Below are 19,130 nucleotides of genomic sequence, written 5' to 3'. Positions count from 1 at the left end.
GTCAGCGTTAATGTCGTTGAAATGACGTTAACGCCACAACACGGCAAATCTCCGTTAATGAGCTAACTGGCTAACACACTAGTTCCCACCCATGTAATTGAGGATTGCGTGGCACATCCAACATACTGTTTTACTTTAGTCCATGACACGCTTACCTTCAGGGTCATGTATCTGATTCAGGAATCACTCATCTTTGGAAAAGAGAGTTTATTACAGAGAAATGGCTCTTTCCAAAATAAAAGCAATACTATACGCTTCTCCTGGGCTATATTCTCAGCAGCATAATGTAGCGGGTCAGGGCTGTTCGGGGTTCTGTTTGTACAGTTATGTTTTGTTTATGTTGCCATAGTGACGGGTGACCCCTTTCGCTGGACGGTGTGTCCTTCCGGGGTCAGAGGGCGCCTTGTGTGTTGTTGTTGTTGTTGTTGCTGCTGTGCGGTTGCTGTGCTGAGCAGTTAGCTAGCGGGGCCCTGTTTCAGGAAGCCGGTTTAGTGGAAAAACTGAGTAAGTATACCCTGAGTTAACGAAAACTCTGGGTTTTCGGTTTCACAAAGCGAGTTCAGCTGCAGCCTGAGTGAGTCACTATGACGACACACTCCGTGAAGCTAACCTGCCCCCTAGCAGGTTTACTACAACTAACCCTGACTGTCTCCGCCCCTTTGTCGGAAACCTGACAGTAGGAAGTGTCGGACATGGCGTGCCACTTCCTTGAAGAGCCAGTAGATCGTGAAGCCCAAATTCTCCGCAGAGCTCTCCGCCGGGAGAGAGTGATCAGAGCGCGTTTGGACATTTTATCATTTCCTGATGATTTTCTGTGCGAACGTTACCGTTTCTCAGCACAATCTATAATTTATTTGGATAACATCCTCAGGCCATATATTACGCATGTGACACATCGCGGACATGCTCTCAGTTCATTGCATATTATTTGTATTGCACTTCGGTTTCTTGCAAACGGGAGCTTTCTGTATAATATTGGTGACGCTGAGCACGTTTCCAAGGCTACCGTCTGTCGGGCAGTCAGGAATGTTACAGTTGCACTGAAACGTCTCCTGTACTCGTCTGTGGTGTTCCCCGGTCACAGACCCACAAGATTTATCAAAGAGGGATGCCACAAAATTGCAGGTATCAGGATGACCAAAACTTAATGTATGATGTGGTGATACTTGAACTACTACTTAAATTTTACATTTATTTTCACGGTTCCCAGGCGTGATTGGCTGTACAGATGGCACTCACATTCCAATCATTGCTCCTTCAGTAAATGAAGGAGACTATGTGAACAGGAAGTCTTTCCACAGCATTAATGTACAGGTACATAGTTCCCTGTAGCATGTCAAACTAACAAATTATTTCATTATAGTAATGGATGCTAATTTGTGTTCTCTGCACTGTGAAGATCATATGTGATGCTGCCAACATTATCACAAATGTGGAAGCCAAGTGGCCAGGCTCTGTCCATGACTCACAAATATTCCGTGAATGTACACTGAGCACAAAATTTGGACATGGTGAGTTGAGAATACTTTAAAATATATAAAGACCAATTGCTTCAGGGACATTTGAACTGAAGTGTATCCTTCTGTCTTAGGAGAGTTCACTGGCTACTTGCTTGGTGATAGGGGGTATCCATGTTTACCCTATTTGCTTACCCCTTACCCTGACCCTGAACCGGGCCCACAGCAGCGATATAATCTGGCTAATTGCAGGACAAGAGCCAGAATTGAAATGACTATCGGAATGCTTAAGGCCCGGTTCCAGTGCCTGCAAAGACTCAGGGTCACCCCAGAAAGGGCATGTGACATTATTGTGGCATGTGTGATTCTTCACAACATTGCCACAATTAGAGGAGAACACTGTCCTTCTGAACCAAACATCAGCAGTGATCCAAACCATGAACATCCTGACCCTCCCACGGACATACAAGATGGAAGAGCAGTCAGAGACACCATATGTCACAATCATTTCTTTTGACCCATCACCTCAACATGTTGAAAGAAGAATAAACAGATTTTTTGTTCAACTGGCTTTATTGGTCGCCTGTATTTCCTGTACACAAAGTATTAAAAGATGTAAACCTCATAAAGTGTCTCTGTTGCTTCCTCCTCTGTAACAGCTGTCAATGTTTCTTCATTTTCCTGTAGTAAAGAAATAGACAACATTGCTGTTCTACTGTAAACTCATATAATCTGTGGAGTATTACTCACAACTGCATGTTGGTCTGGCTCAACAGGAGGCTGCACCAGATGCAGTACACCATCACCATCAACTGATAGAATATGAGGTTTATACAGGTCACTTATAACTTACAAGGGACCAAATGGCAATTAACAAACATACCAATCACCTTACACTTCATTGTCATTATGCTCTCAAAGACAACCAAGGCTGAGGGAAGGCAAAATCAGTCGGAAAATAACTTCACTACAAAATAATCCATTATGGTAAAGAGTTTATCAAATGAATGAGTAGCACTGCAAAGGTGACTGTGAAGAAAGGATGTATGCACATCATGTATTATTTTGAATTTACCCCCTATGTAGGCACTTGTGTCTTGCGGGGTTATTGCCTCAGAGGATGTCCCCGCAGAGATGCCTTCAGCCACAGGGCGCCCACTGTTTTGGCTGAGGGCCAACTGCTCAGCCTCTGTGAGTGGTGGTGGTGGAGGACCCCCACCTGTTTTTCGGGCCTCCGCTTTTTTCTGTTGGCTATAACGGGCCACATTTGAGCATACAGAGTAAGCAAATATGTACTTGTAATGTGCTCAGATAATTTCAATAAGTGCTTACAGAAAGAAAATTAATGTAGCCTCTAACTGCAATTGATTTACATTGGACAAACAGACCAAGCACTATGGCTCATAATACAATTACACCTTACCTGTTTGGACTATATTTTTATATTTCATTTTTACTTGCTGCCAGGCACGTTTGGGGCCTGTTGGGTTGCACCTGCGCTCACATCACATCACAAAATAAAATGTATAAAATAACAAATAAAATAACATATGATAAAATAACATATGATAAAATAACGTGTTGAATGGGTGGAGATCCCTAGATCAATGTTTAAATTAACACTCACGCATTGACTCTGTCGGCTATGTTTTGCCATGCATGCTTTTGCAGCTGTGGCTGTGTTACTTTTTTCCGCGGAATTTGCATGTTATCGGCATATGCTGCCATCAGAATTTCGGCCTCAAGCGCTGTGAAATACATTGACCGCGCCTTCTTTCCCTCCGTCTCCATGGTGACTCGCTTAATCTGTGCTCCGCTTATCAGGGCTTTATGTATCCTCGTCCGCGCGCTTCACTTGGGGTTAAAGCAACTCCGCGTTGACTGAACTAATTGTTATCAGCCTTTCTGAAACGGAATATTCCGAGTTGGACAGTTCGGGGTTACTCAACCGTGAGTGTCGTTTTTCACTCTGAGTTTTCCAAACCGGCTTCCTGAAACAGGGCCCGGCAGTGTTCTTCTGTAGATGTCAATAAACAGCTGTGCTCCCTGGCTAGCTCACGGGAAGCAAGACCAAACGACACCTCCGTCTCCTCCTTGTTTGAGAATCATGTGCTAACGGCTGTCTAAATGACTCGGGTAAAGTTTGTAGCATGCATGCTTGTTGTTTTTGTCTGCTTCCACTTGTCTTTGCACTAGGATGATGTCGGAGTAAATGTGCAGTCATATTCTTGTGTTCCCACTAGTGCTGTCAGCGTTAATGTCGTTGAAATGACGTTAACGCCACAACACGGCAAATCTCCGTTAATGAGCTAACTGGCTAACACACTAGTTCCCACCCATGTAATTGAGGATTGCGTGGCACATCCAACATACTGTTTTACTTTAGTCCATGACACGCTTACCTTCAGGGTCATGTATCTGATTCAGGAATCACTCATCTTTGGAAAAGAGAGTTTATTACAGAGAAATGGCTCTTTCCAAAATAAAAGCAATACTATACGCTTCTCCTGGCTATATTCTCAGCAGCATAATGTAGCGGGTCAGGGCTGTTCGGGGTTCTGTTTGTACAGTTATGTTTTGTTTATGTTGCCATAGTGACGGGTGACGCCCTCTCGCTGCGACGGTGTGTCCTTCCGGGGTCAGAGGGCGCCTTGTGTGTTGTTGTTGTTGTTGCTGTGCGGTTGCCGCGCTGAGCAGTTAGCTAGCGGCAGTGTTCTTCTGCAGATGTCAATAAACGGCTGTGCTCCCTGGCTAGCTCACGGGAAGCAAGACCAAATGACACCTCCGTCTCCTCCTTGTCTGAGCTCGCCACAATATTAAACATATCAGGTCCCCATAAGGAGAATCATGTGCTAACGGCTGTCTAAATGACTCGGGTAAAGTTTGTAGCATGCATGCTTATTGTTTTTGTCTGCTTCCACTTGTCTTTGCACTAGGATGATGTCGGTGTAAATGTGCAGTCATATTCTTGTGTTCCCACTAGTGCTGTCAGCGTTAATGTCGTTGAAATGACGTTAACGCCACAACACGGCAAATCTCCGTTAATGAGCTAACTGGCTAACACACTAGTTCCCACCCATGTAATTGAGGATTGCGTGGCACATCCAACATACTGTTTTACTTTAGTCCATGACACGCTTACCTTCAGGGTCATGTATCTGATTCAGGAATCACTCATCTTTGGAAAAGAGAGTTTATTACAGAGAAATGGCTCTTTCCAAAATAAAAGCAATACTATACGCTTCTCCTGGGCTATATTCTCAGCAGCATAATGTAGCGGGTCAGGGCTGTTCGGGGTTCTGTTTGTACAGTTATGTTTTGTTTATGTTGCCATAGTGACGGGTGACCCCTCTCGCTACATCACATGAAAACCAAAATAATTCCAAACGCCAGATCTGAATGAGGGTGGGGGAGGTTTAATTTGCCATGTTGCAAGGAGAGCTTAACTTCTGTCTCGCTAGCTTGCCCTGTGCTCTTCCTTCTGACTATGCTGTCTGTGTTGAGCGCTCAGTGGATCTGCGCTCGACAGTGCAGCCTAGGCGGAGTAGTCGAACACAGATTCACTGAGCGCTCAACACAGACAGCATCGTCAGAAGGAAAGTTGATAAAATAAATTACAAATTTTGTATTGTTCGATACATATGCGTACCGAACCGAAAGCACTGTATCGAACGGTTCAATATCGATACGAGTATCGTTGCACCCCTAATATATACATATATATTTTGCTTGTTTGGAATATTATAAACATGAGAATCAGTTGCTTGGAGTATCATCTTTTGTGTGTTCAAAAAAACAAACAAAAACCTATCGGCTGATCAGATTTTTAATTCAACACATATCGTTATCAGCATCGGTCTCCTAATAAAAAAACTTCTAATAAAAAATAAATGGCATTTTTATTATTTCTATTAAAATTAATCTAAAAATATTTCCTTTTCGGTTTTGTTTCAAAGCTTACTAAGTGGTCTTTGTGTGCAGCTGTGAAAATGTCCTCTTCGACACTTTAGATCCCTTATTCCCTGACACAATACTGAGTCCTGCTCCCAAAACAATCACCAGACATACATCAAAATGGGGTTAACAACATGGCAGCGGTAACAAATTGAAACCGTGTCCCACGTGTGTCTCCACTCGCCCGCTCTAGTCGGTCTATGGAGTACCAGATGATGGCCAGAGCCAACCGAGTCCTGTCCACATCGGCTCCCAGCCGACCAGGAAGACCACCAAAGACGATGTTCAGAAGGAGGTGAGCCAGGGCGTTGTTACCGTCAGCCTGCCTCACTCATCCATCATAACATAGCCGCGGTTGGGGACGTAGACCGATGAGCCGTTCCCTTATTTAACCTCCTCATTACTCCTCCTCCCTCTCCCACAGATTACCTTCTTGAACATCCAGCTGGAGAGACACTGTATGAAAGTTTCCAAAGTGGCCGACAGTCTCATGACCTACACCGAGCAGTTCATGGAATATGACCCCTTTGTGTCAGCCGTAGAGCCTTCGAACCCATGGATCAGTGACGACACTACCTTCTGGGACTTGGAGGCAAGGTGAGGCTTGAAACGGGGAAAGCATGTTGGGATGTGACCTGAGAGTGTGCCAGGAACTAATGATGCTTTAAACCCACACTAAGGTCAGGTGGAGTGTAGAGGTCTCAGTGCTAATGAACTGTTGCTATCCTGAATTAGCTGGGATCTGTCTGTTTGGATCTCATCTCACATGAACACTAACACTGGCATTCCCAAAGGTTCACTCTGTCCTGACTTGCTGGTCGTGACTCTCTGTAGGCCAAGTGACCAGACCTTCTATTCTATTCTATCCCATCTTATTCTGTTTTTTTCGGATGTGTTTCAATGTGAGCAGTCGCGAACCCACCCAGCAGCGTGTGAAGAAATGGGGCTTCTCCCTGGAGGAGGCGCTAAAGGACCCAGCAGGTCGAGACCAGTTCCTAAAGTTCCTGGAATCAGAATTCAGCTCAGAAAACCTGCGGTAAGAATCTCTATTATTTGACTTCTGTAAAGGTTTATGTTTTTTTGCAGTCTGGTATGTTGCAGTAGCATGATGCTGCTGCTATAAAATGCAGAGCTATGCTTTTTAGTGGCTAAAGAAAACAAGGCATGTGTGATAAGAGTGAAAGAAGTCATAAAAAATGTAAAATTGACACTGTAAACACATTTTCTGGAAGTTGTTATTGACTGTGTATGGCACTGTTGTAGGTTCTGGTTAGCAGTGCAGGATTTTAAGCGACGGCCACTCCATGAAGTTCCCTCCAGGGCGCAGGAGATCTGGCAGGAGTTTCTGGCTGAAGGAGCTCCAAGCTCCATCAACTTGGACTCTCACAGCTACGAGCGCACCAGCCAGAACCTCAAAGACCCCGGACGATACAGCTACGAGGACGCTCAGGTGGGGGGGGGACAGATGGACTCACGTGGCTTTACGTGCTCACTTTTGATTTATCTTGGCGCTCTTCTTCGCCCAGATCTATTTTGAGTTCACCTCAAATTTACTTTACACTGCATCCCCAGTGACAACGCACAAACTCGTTTGCTTTCCCTCTAATTGGCTAAACTCTCCATACTCATGTTACACAACGGAATGAATGAGGGCAAGGATGAATAAAAAGAAAGAGGAGAAGGGAGGAATGACAGAGTGTGTTTGTGTGGGGAGCTAATGAGCCGACTAATTCCATGAATAGGTGGTTGAGTCGGTTCACCGTAGATTCCTCTGCATTCAAAGTGCGTCGGTGATGTGTGACGTGCAACGCCTCTCACTGGCAGGACATTACTCAGCTCTGCCTTGCAGGACTTTGTTGCTCATGTCAGTACTCTCGGTTTGCATCACCTCTTGCATGCATTGCATTACCATAATCAGGCCTCTCTTTATTTTATTTTATTTTCTTTACCACACTTTCTCCTTTATCACTCACAGACCAACGCGCGCTTATGTGGCCTTCTTTATCTTGCAGGAGCACATATTCAAGTTAATGAAAAGTGACAGCTATGCACGCTTTTTGCGATCCAACATCTACCAAGACCTCCTGTTGGCCAGAAAGAAGGTGAGCTGCACTCGCTGACCATGATTTCGGCTCCACATTTAACATGATGCAATCACTCTTTTTGCGTTCCTCATATTGGTTTGATTTTATTCTATCATTTAATAAACATGCCAGGTTTATAATCACTTTATGTATATCAATCAAAAAGTAGATATTTTATCTATACTATATGCTGCAAGGTAAATGGAATGTAAATTACTACGTTTACATTTCAGGTTTTCTGCTTCATTTTATATTAATAAAAACACACAATCATCTTTAAATAATGATACAATGTCATGTTATGCAACATTAGTGCTAACTACAAATCATTGGTCCTTATTGGTATTATATCTGTATATTGATACACTACACTGTCAAGGTTTGAAATATAATAAAAATGTCATCTGGCCTTTACCAGGTTTTAGAATTAGACGATACAACTTCAGATAATTAACAACACATGAAATATTACACTGTGCCATTATTTTTTTAACAAAATTAAGCCAAAATGTTGAAGCAGTGAGTGAAAAACTAAGCGAACGCTTTCTGCTTCCATCGGAATTTAGAGGGTAAGTAGCAGCCAGGTCCTGCCAATCAAATATACTCGACTAACTCACCAATCTGCAAGTGTTTTGTCAGTTTCCAGGTCTGGGATGTTAAAGAATGTATTAACGCAATGCCAAGGAAGAAAGGCATGAACAGCGACCTTAGAGAAACAATTCATCAATCTGGGAAGGGCTGTAAGGTCATTTCCTTCATCATAATACAGCGAGGAAGATTATTCACACGATGAAAGCATTCGTGACAGCTGGGAATCTTCCCAGGAGTAGATTCACATTTGCAATGCTCTGAGAAATCTCAAAAAACAAAGAAACAAAAAACATGCTCACATCTAAATGTTCAGGTTCATGGCATACAATCAGAATGAGACTGAACAAGTACGGCTTGTTTCAAAGATTTGCCAGGAGAAAGCCTATTCTCTTTAAAAAGATCATGGCAGCGTGGCATAAGTTTGCAAAGTTGCATCTGAACAAATTGCAAAACGTCCGGAACAATTTCCTTTTTACAGAAAAGGCAGAAGTGGAGATTTATGCCCCTAACGCTCAGCACCGTGCTTGGCCAAGCCAAACACACCACATCAGCACAAACAGCTCATACCAACTGTCAGGCACGGTGGTGGAGGGATGATGTAAGCTTGTTCTGCAGCAACAAGACTTCGAGTCGACCATAAACTCCTTCGTATATCAGAGTATTCTGGAGACAAATGTTCATTTTTGTAAATGAAATAATGACACAGTGTAATATTTCATGTGTAACTGTTCGTCTGGTGTATATTTAATCATTTTACAACCTGTCAAGGACCAGCTGATAATTTTTATTATGCCCTCATATGTAAAACTTTAGAATTGAGGGTGTACTTTCGTTTTTTCACATGACTTTAGGTAACGAAGTCTTTGTGGTATTGTTGGATGTAATGATCTTCCACCACTAGTCAGTAGTGTTGGGTGATATTGCACTTTTAAACGTGATGTTTTGTTACTGTAGTTTCTATTAAAAATGTTACTTGATAGGGTTCTTTTATGCTTCCACACAAAACCTCTGAAAAACTTATAATCAGGCAGAATTTACATTATGATGTTCTTCTTGTCCTTTTCACCCATAAAATGACAAAAAAATTTAAATACTTCCTCAATGTAAATGCTGTCCTTTCTGCTATCTTGCTAGCACATGCACACGTATACTAGTCCAGTATGCAGCTCCCTTCCAAAAGCACTAGGAGAAAAACAAAAGGAAATATGCATTTTCTTTTTTTTATTGTTTTGCAGTAACAAAAAAATTGCAAAAGATTCAGACTGTTTTAAAAAAAAGAAGAAGAAGAAGAATATATGCATGGGAAACAAACATATTCAAACAAGCAACTCAAGGTTTGGGACTTACTGAAGTATTTGGATCACATTGAAATAAAGTGGGTCATTTAATGTCACGTAGCAGCATTTCACAGCTCTTAATAAGGTCTTCAAAGCACCGTAAGGCTACAAGCAGAGCCCCAAAAAGGCACAACCACTGTGCCCAAAATGCAGGTGCAAGGAAACTGCTAAATTATTTAAAATGTCAACGGAACAGTCTTGAAAAAAACATGAGATCATATGCCAAACACAGACAAACCGCTGTGTAAAAGAGGAACAACAGCCAGCCTGAAAAAGAAACGTACAGAGCACAAGTATTACCGTGTTATATAAAAATTCTATGCTACTTTTGTCTGTCTCCTTCAGTGTAACCTTTAAATCTCATGTAGCAGCACTCATTTAGCTGTTTAACTGTAATGCAGAGCTTTTCAGCAAATCACAGCTTCTCTGTTCATGCTAGCCTTTCTGCCCTTTCCCCCTTTGGACACTGCTCCTTGTGCTGGCCTGTCACTGATTCCACTTCATTCCCTAAAAATAATAAATGCAACCCCTTGCACTCTCCGTTGGCCCTCATTTTTTATTTTTTATTTTATTTTGCAATGCTTGGCCCCCCTTTTTTCCCTCACTAACAACATCACTCCCAACTCCCTCGTCAACACCCATACCTGACCCAAACACTCACCCTGCTTCCCCCCCTCCAAAACAGCAGCCAGCAGACACTGAACAGGGCCGCCGCACCTCCTTGGAGAAGTTCACCCGCAGTGTGGTAAGTCATGTGGAGCTGGGGGCTGTTCATATCACAAACCACACTGGCTGGCTCACTATCAGTGGCTTGTTTGCAGTTATAACCATGTTACACTCTGTTGTGAATTTTTTTTAGACCTTTAATAGGACGTGTGTGTGTGTGTGTGTGTGTCAATAAGTTAACACCCTAGTCACTTTGAATGGTCACAACCTAACACTTTTTGATCAAACCACATTGCTGGTAGAGATTCTTTGTGTTACTTTTGCTGTCGGAACCTCAGACTGGTAACGAGTTTTCGTTTTAATCTACTTTCCAGGGCAAGTCATTGACGGGAAAACGCCTGACAGGCCTGATGCAGTCATCCTGACACAGCCTGTGCTGCAGGGGCACAGCCAGACCCTGTCGGGTGGGTGGCTGCCGCACAGGGGCCGGGGCACGGGCACAGACAGTGGAGCTGGGCTGGACAGGGCTGCTGTGGAGGCTCTCAGACACTGCTCTGAGGACTGCTGCCATATTGGTATTGCAGCACTGGGCTTGCTGGGGTGAACACCCCAAATTGAAACACTGATGATGAGACAATGTCGACAAGGGGAACCTCAGCCAACACACAGCACGGCATGCAGCGTACAGTACAAGCAAATGCAGTGCAGGGCTCTTCATCACTTAGGCGGCAAACTGGTTGTGAGTCTCGATGAAGCTGATCAGTTTATTGTTTTCAGGTTGTTTTATATTAAGCGTTATTAGAAACGAAAAGAACATCTGCTAAATATTCTTTGATAGGACTGCGTGTAACTCGCCACAACGTTTGCAGTGATGACTATCGTCTTATGATTTCGGGATCCAAAAATAGCTGCAGCCAATCCTAACTCGGACATAAATACAAAGTCTAAGAGGCACATCAGCACAGACACAAATCTGTTTTACATTTGCCTCTGTACTCACAAAGCAGCCAGCAATAAATAAAGCCTGTCCAGTTTTTTTTGATTGTTTTGTTTTTAGAAATATCCAACCTCTTTTTATATCTTTCTATTATATTTGTGTCCTAAGCGAAGCACGTGTCAGTTAAACAGCGAGCACAGCTTTAGCACTGTGAAAAGACGCAGTACAAAGCCTGTATTCTCCACGCTGAGAGGCATCTACAAAATGGATCTTTAGAGGTATAACTTTTCATGCTTCATTACATTCCAAAATTTGACATAAGGGCTTAATGTAGCATTCACACTGCACCGTGGCGTGCTTCATCCAAACGTCTGTGTTGAGAATTAATGTTTCATTTCTACAACACTGCTCTGTAATGAGACGCGTGGCGATGATCAATTTCTTCTGGCTGGCAAATTATTCATTTGCTTTGAGAGGTTCAAAAACGTGGCTGTGCAAACAGTTGTGGTGTGCAGCGCCGTTTAGTCACAGCCATACGTACACAGTCACAGGCCAAATAGCATCTCCGTTCTTTTTTTAGGCTTCTGCTGTAGTATTTAAAGTATCCAGTGCCATGGGTCCATCTAGTGGTGGCTGAACCACAGGACCAGAAACCAGAGTGTTAAAAGACTGAACTGTGCTGTCTTCATATCATGATATCAGAACAAGTTGATCTCCCGTCTTGGAGACGTTACAAGGCCTGCTACTCAATATAGGATCACTTATTGCTTTTTTTAAACTGCATGAATATTTTTTAATCACAAAATGTTACCTGATCATTTAAAAAACAAACATTTTTTTTGTTGTCTCCACGAATTATCTGTCGTGTTTTAATGACTATGGGGGGGAAAAATAAATATTTGCATGCTGGACTATTATGGAGTGCTAATTTAGGGAAGGATGGTTGGATTCTCCAAAGAGGGCACACAGACAGGGACCAGCCCTGCACCGGAGCAACACTCCTCAGCGAATCAACATCTAAGCCCCGAACTGCAACTGGGAACAATATTTGACCCTCGATAGACGACGCACACCGAAGATAAAAGGCCTCTCTGCTCCACTGTGGCTTCAGACTCCTTCTACATACAGAAAGTGCTTGGACTGAGGAGATTATGGTCTCACAGCTCCCCCATGAGGCCAGTGACTGCTATAGAGATAAACTACGCTGCTGAATGAGTCAATCATCTATTCTTTTGTATTAGAGTCGTTGCAATGCACTGTACAGGTCATATTAGTAATTATTGTTAACATAAACCAGTAACCTCGTTGAGTATAAGGTAGAGAGATATGCTTAACTCGAGTCGATGTACCAAATGTTATCCTCAGCACAAGACACAATGACACTATGTATCGAGTGCATTGTAAATGTAAATTGGCTAAATTTCATTAACCAAAAGCACACTTTATTATGATATGGGCACATTACTATGCATGTAACATATTCAGGGCATTTTGTGCTTTTAGTTTCGCAATCAGCAAGATAACTACTGGCACTCTGAAACACTCAAGCACCTGCTGTCTATTCATGGGTACCAAATAATAAATACTATGGACCTGTCTGCTTTGTGCTGCTGTCTGGGTGTTTTTACTGCCTTGAGCCATAAAGCATAAAAGATTCTGGCAGAGATTTAGAGAAGCAGTTTTCATGCCGTAGATATGTGGAGTCAAAACGAGCCATACGTTTGTTGTAGTTTTGCCTTTATATACACCAGTGTGGATTTTTAAGTCAAACAGTCAAGATGAGGTTGAAGTGCAGATTTTAAAAGGTGTAACAAAAGTGTTACATTAACTGTTTAGGGATTGTTTTTATACGCACTCCCCATTGCACTGTAGGGGTGTAAGGAAACAAAATCATGAAGAAAAAAAACAAACCATTAGGTCCAAAATGGAAATATGGACCTAATATTATAACATCGATTCATCATCTTGACATCACTGAATTGAATTACTAGCTAAAGGAATCTGAAACAGGCTTTTAAAGAGACACTGCATTGGCATTTTTTAAGCATAACAGTTAGTTTAAGTGGTGTTGTGTAATAATAAAAATAATAATAAACTTTATTTATCCCCTCTGGTCCTAAAATTAGTTCATGGGGCCATTAACAGCTGTTGACTGGAAGATCTCAGACGTGTAGGTTCTAGAAGGTCACACAGGGCTACAATTTTATAATGAATTCTAAGATATACCGGTAGCCAACGTAAAGAGATTAAAACTGGAGTGCTGTTTCTTTCGTGTAGCAGCAGCATTCTGTACCAACTGGAGACGGTCAAGATCCTTCTTATTCAAACACATAAAAAAGGCTGCTACTATAATCAAGACAAGACGAAAAGAGGAATGAATAATCATCTCTAAATCCGCTTTTGACACCAGAGTTCAAAGCTTAGAAACATTTCTCATGTGGGAAAAAAAAAACAGTTTCTGATTAATCCACAAATGATGCCAAGGTTTCTGAGGTTTGGTTCGACAGAAGAGGGCAATAGACCAAGGTATTGCTTGATTTCAGTTATTTGGTTCTCTCGGGGAATAAATAGGGTTTCTTTTTTCTTTTTTATCAGAGTTCACCTACAAGTAGTTTTCAGACAGACTCTGGTTAATACTACTAAAACAGTTTATTACACATCAGAAAATTGCCTGATTATTTGGCCTAGGGGCAAAATAAGAGAATAGGTCCCAAGACTGAGCCCTGTGGTACCCCACACAGCAGGCTCTTGGAGACTGGTTTGCAAAAACATTGAATGTTTTGCCAGAAAGTTAGGAGGTAAACCATTCTAGAGGCCCACCTGATAAACCGACTACATCCCAGAGCCTGTTAATCTAAATACTGTGATCATGTTCGTTATGCTAGAAAAACTGGCAAAACAGAGCACTAAATACTACATCTGGATAGATAACATTCAGTGCAGAAAGTATATGGAGGATCAGCAACAACTGAAAATTATTCATGACTAAAAATCAATGACTGATAGCGATCCATTGTGGGTTTTTCTATATGAGTATGCTGCTACTGGATTGGCAGTGTTTGGGATCATTGTCATGCTGAAAAATGAAGCTGCTGATAACCAGATGGCATTGCATCGTGCCATCTGAACTGTGCTTTCTGTACACACAGAGGAGAAACCTAGCTTGGTTTCAGCACAGTTCAGATGGCATTAGCATGCACGACACAAGAAAGTAGTATGTTTTGGAGCAACGTGCTGCAATCCCAAAATTTTACAGAGTTCTGGCTTAAAAAAAAAAAATATTATTGACGTTTCTCGTATTGTGATCTTATTCCTACCTGCTGCCTAAAACGCTGTTTTACTGCCATTTATTGGAATCGTTTATCTCCTCTGTGTACCACAGTTAACATTCAAATGATGTTTTTGCCACCAGTAAACATTCCTGTCAGGAGACGCTGTTACTCATCCCATTTCTTCAGACTCACTTGTTATTTATCAAGCAGCACCTACTGATCAATAAGATCTCTGTGAGTGAGATCTACTTTTGTTATCTTTGTCTTATACAGAGTCCAGCACTGCCTCCTGCTCTCACACACTCAAGAGATGTTTTTCCTCTCGCTCTGTCTGCTCACAGATTCTGAGTCACTCCAGCTTATCGATCCAGTCTAGGAATCCTGTGCTTATCAGAATGACCCATCTCCCTTTTGCAGAAAAACAGCATCAAGCAAAAATATTCCTTTTTTTGTTTATTTTTTTCAGAACAATAAAAATAGTTTAACAAAGACTTCATTCTCTCTTTTTTGACTATTTACAGCAGAAGATGAAAAAAACAAAACAACCAAACAAATTAAAAATAAACAAACAAAACCCCTAAAACGGTCATGTCCATTTCATCTCCTCTTGGCTCTGTTCCCACCCCGATCCTCCCTTTCCACCCTCTGCAGGCTTGACAAGAGAGTACCAGGGCCTATTGCTGTCTTTGACGAGGTATACAGGCTATTCAATGATTGGTGACACGTTAAATTACGGAGGCATCGCTAACTTTTGCACTCGGGAGCTTCTCCTTTTGTTCAGAACTGCACCGCACTTGGCCCGTTCATGTATACGGTAGGTAACACTTAGCAGATTATGAGTGATGACACATGCTTCAACTTACTGGCATGACTGACTTAGGAAGATAAATGACACGATGACCCACTTTTTTTCAGTTTTTCTTTTTTTAACTGTGGAAACAACACGTAACTGAGGAAAACAAGACAACCGACATGTCTCAGATGCATTCCTTGTCCAGTGGAGATAAACTGCTGTGTGTGGAGGGTCCCTGAGGGAAGTGAAGAAAGATGGTTTGAAGCACTTACGCAAGTCATAACAGACACATCTAAGATTAATGGTTAGCTTCAAAAACGGAGCAGCTGTTATTACATTGCAGCGATACTGAATAATCACATGGAAGAAAACAGACCTCTCAGACAGCATGTGCAACCAGCGGACCTAAAAAAGCTTTTGGATACAGTACTTCAAGCTCCTTCTAAATGTCATAAAGCAATTAGGCCCTCTAAAGCACTCAATGGAAATGTCACAAGTAACTTGGATTTACACTCGTCACTTCTAAGTAAATAGCTGTATCCCAGCGGAGTAATGTCACTCTAGTAACGATAATTCCAAATGCAAATCCGAGATGAATCTCACTGTGTCACGATCTCTGTAGAGTTTTTGCATGCCATGCGTGACAGCAGGTAGAACGAGCATAGAAGAGACAGAGCTGAAGCTTATTATTGCAATGTTTTCCTATAGCATGAGACTGCAGTATTCCCAGGCCCTACTGGCAGTCGGGATCCACGTGTGTTACTCTGCCAACTGAGAACAATCACATAAAATCAGGGCTGAGTGGCTGAACAATCAACAGCAGATGAAGTGAAAAGATGCCTGAGTAGTTGTGGCTATTATGCACCTGATCAGGACAGAGGTATCAATACAGTCTGAGCAAACGCAAGAAGTCATACCATCAAACTTTAAAACATAGAAATATTATACAACAGAGAAAATATGCAACAAAAAAAAGTGAGCTAAATCATCCATTTGAGATCAGAGAGGCAGAGGAAGAAGGGAGCAAAAACAGGTTGAGGGCCAGAAGCAGAAAACCTGTGTCCACACCGGGGTATTGTTACAGTAGTCCAGAGGTCTGCATGTAATAGTGGTGAGTTTGAGCACCATCTCTATGGCTGCAGGTCAGAGGGTCACTGGTCCAATCAGGTTGGAGGGTCATGGCTGTCAGAGCTGATTTCCAGTGCAGAGCGGCAAGCTGGCACAGTGATGAGGATAATGACGTCTTAGTGTCACATCGGATCACACAGCAGACACACAGTCGCAGAGCAGGAGTGGGCAGGCGGGGCCGCAGGGGCCCCAAATGCACCCGTTGGGCACAAACAGTCCAAAGGCCTGGCCTTTAGTGTTCCCATAGTTCTGAGAGGAGCTCCAGCACAGTGCAGAAAGGATAAAATGAAGCCGGATACTCACATTTCAAATGTTCACAAGGGGTCGATATATACTGTCAAGGGAGCAGTTGCTTCAATTAAGCCACATGGCTGGGAGAAGTGATGGATGCCTATTCATCCGTTTCAGTCAGTTATTTCAGGCCCAAATCAGGAGGGACATGAAGGCTCATTAGTTTTTGAGGGTTAAAATCCTCTTCTTCACTGGTCACCCCCCAGCCCTGGGCCACATGCCAATGTGCTGAGTGCTCCTATGTAACACAGACAATAACAGTAAGCCTCACGCATAATATGTCTGAGCAAGAGTTAAGATCTGCAGCCATGCTAGCAGCTTTTCAAGTTTAAACTAGCTTAGCACAAATACAACAGGAGCAGGGCTGTCAAAACATCAGATTTCTACAAAAAAATTGTCACGGCCATAATAATTGATAGCGGATATCTATAATAAAAAAGAAACATCAAATCTTAGTTATGGAGGTACCCAAATCATAACAACATTTTTTTGCTATACGCTAATAAGGTGAAGTCCACAGAAAACCTTCAAAAATTACAACCCCAATTCTAAAAAGTTGAGACAAAATGTAAATAAAAACAGAATGCAATTATTTGCAAATCTCATAAACCTATATTTTATTTACAATAGAACACACAGAACATGGGACATGTTTCTCTTTCAAGAAAATTATTTGCTCATTTTGAAAAGCAAAAAAGTTGGGATGGAAGCAACAAAAGGCTGCAAAAATAATTGGTACTATAAAGAAACGGCGACCAATTAGATTCAATGGCAACAGGTCAGTAACATGATTGGGCATAAAAAGAGCATGTTAGAGAGGCAGAGTTCCTCAGAAGTAAAGGTGGGAGAAGTTCACCACTCTGCAAAAAATGATCTACAAGTGAAGATAAAGCATTTCATCATCTGTAATATTTAATATTATCAAAACATTCTGATAATCTGTAGATATCCTCCAAGATTTCAGTATTGGATGCCTGTAACCTTCAGGCACTCAGACAGGCATGACTGTCATGGAAATCACTGCACAAGCTCAGAAACACATATAGAACTCAACTGTTTAGTGTTCAGATGAACAGAAATTTGAATTTCATTTTGGAAAACATAGATGCCGCCTCCTCTCTTCTAAAGAGCACGGCGTTCTAAACCCTGCTGCTCTGATGGTATGAGGCCGCATTAGTGCCTATGTAACACATCTGGAAAAACATCAGCTATGACATATAAAAGTTTTAGAGCAACATATACTCCCATTCAAACAACATGTTTTCAGGGAAGAGCTTGCTTTTTTCAGCAAGACAATACTAAGCCATACAGAATCTATTACAACGGCATGGCGTGTTAGCCAAAGAGTCCAGGTGCTGCCTGCAGCTCTGACCTTTCTGAAAACACGGGTTTATGAGATTTGCAAATCATTTCAATCCATTTTTATTTACATATTTCAGAGTGTCCCAGTTTCTTAGCAATTGTGGTTTTACGTTTTCCGATAGTCATCAACATAATTACCCTTTTAAATATCACTGCATGTCAAAGAAACATAAGTGGAATATTTGCGCCATCAGCTCTGGTACAATACGATGGGAATGCCATTTATTTTGCATAAAGCAAGTTTTTGGACAAACTCAAAATATGAGGTAATTAAAACTCTATATTACCAGACAAATTTCCTGGCAGTTCATCAAATATTTCTTCAGATAGTTACTAAACACACAAATGTGAACTCATTGTGCTACTACTACTACTACTCAAGGCACCAACGTTATTAGGATTCAACTTCTAAGCGTCATGAATGGATGCATCAAATGTCACGGCAGTACATCTGTGATTTGTTGGGAGATTTCAGTCTGGACCACAAGTGGTGCTCCACTGTGCCGTGTTGCAAGCATGTCTGAAAACTAGACCAATGTTGGACTACAAAATGCTCGTGCATGACCCTTAATTAGTTTTATTGTCCAGTACAATGTGCAAAATGCAGTTTGTCTAAATCAGATTTAAACTGGTAACAATCACTCGCATACCATCTATTCTTGTCTTGTAATCTACTTGTTCTCTGACAAGGTACCACAAACGCTTACCTTCGATTTGATTTGTCCCCCTTGTGTAAAGACTATAAAGGTTTCTTCATCCAAACATTTCCAGTGGCCTGTGGCACTCCTTTCATTGGTTCCTTCATTTTCATACGTTCAATTCAGAGTTAGAGCAGAAGAAGAGGTCTTCATAGTCACACTGACTACTGATTCAAAAATATCCAGTAGTTCTGCAATGCAAGTATGGGTCTGCAATGACATTCAATCATCTACCAAACTTATCATTCACTTAAAAAACAAAAAGTCTTGTCTGCAATTTTCCAATTTCTCCAGTGTTTTTGTTCATAACCCTTCTGCTCCAGTGAGGGAAGAAAAAACAAAAAAGCCACACTCCAAAAACATCTTCCGTTCTGCACGGAGTCACTTGTCAGGAAAAACTGACAGTCCTTTGTAACCTTAAATGTCATATATATATATATATATATATATATATATATATATATATATATATATATATATATATATATATAAGGTGTTCATAAATTAATTAACAATGTTCAGTAGATAAAATACCACTTGCTTGCATTTCTGTCCTGAAA

The 19,130-nt window shown here is 41.7% G+C and overlaps 1 protein-coding gene across 2 annotated transcripts in view; it reads left to right on the top strand.

The window, feature by feature from the left end:
* LOC146612593 (regulator of G protein signaling 6-like) overlaps window positions 1-10,514 on the top strand; it is a 54,017-nt gene extending 43,503 nt beyond the window's left edge. The window contains exons 10-16 of one of the 2 annotated variants that reach the window (XM_085342421.1): window positions 5,605-5,706; window positions 5,836-6,008; window positions 6,322-6,447; window positions 6,675-6,861; window positions 7,424-7,513; window positions 10,109-10,168; window positions 10,464-10,514. In XM_085342421.1, coding sequence (XP_085198547.1) covers window positions 5,605-5,706; window positions 5,836-6,008; window positions 6,322-6,447; window positions 6,675-6,861; window positions 7,424-7,513; window positions 10,109-10,168; window positions 10,464-10,514 — 789 coding nt within the window. The remainder of the gene's footprint in view (window positions 1-5,604; window positions 5,707-5,835; window positions 6,009-6,321; window positions 6,448-6,674; window positions 6,862-7,423; window positions 7,514-10,108; window positions 10,169-10,463) is intronic. The other variant, XM_085342420.1, reaches the window with a different exon arrangement.
* Window positions 10,515-19,130: the final 8,616 nt, after the last annotated feature.

This window comes from Diplotaxodon limnothrissa, linkage group LG19, assembly GCF_057381915.1.
Source record: "Diplotaxodon limnothrissa isolate DT_005_m linkage group LG19, D_limnothrissa_male_GT1.1, whole genome shotgun sequence".
Taxonomy (NCBI): Eukaryota; Metazoa; Chordata; class Actinopteri; order Cichliformes; family Cichlidae; genus Diplotaxodon; species Diplotaxodon limnothrissa.
This window is presented reverse-complemented; position numbering and strand designations above follow the sequence as displayed.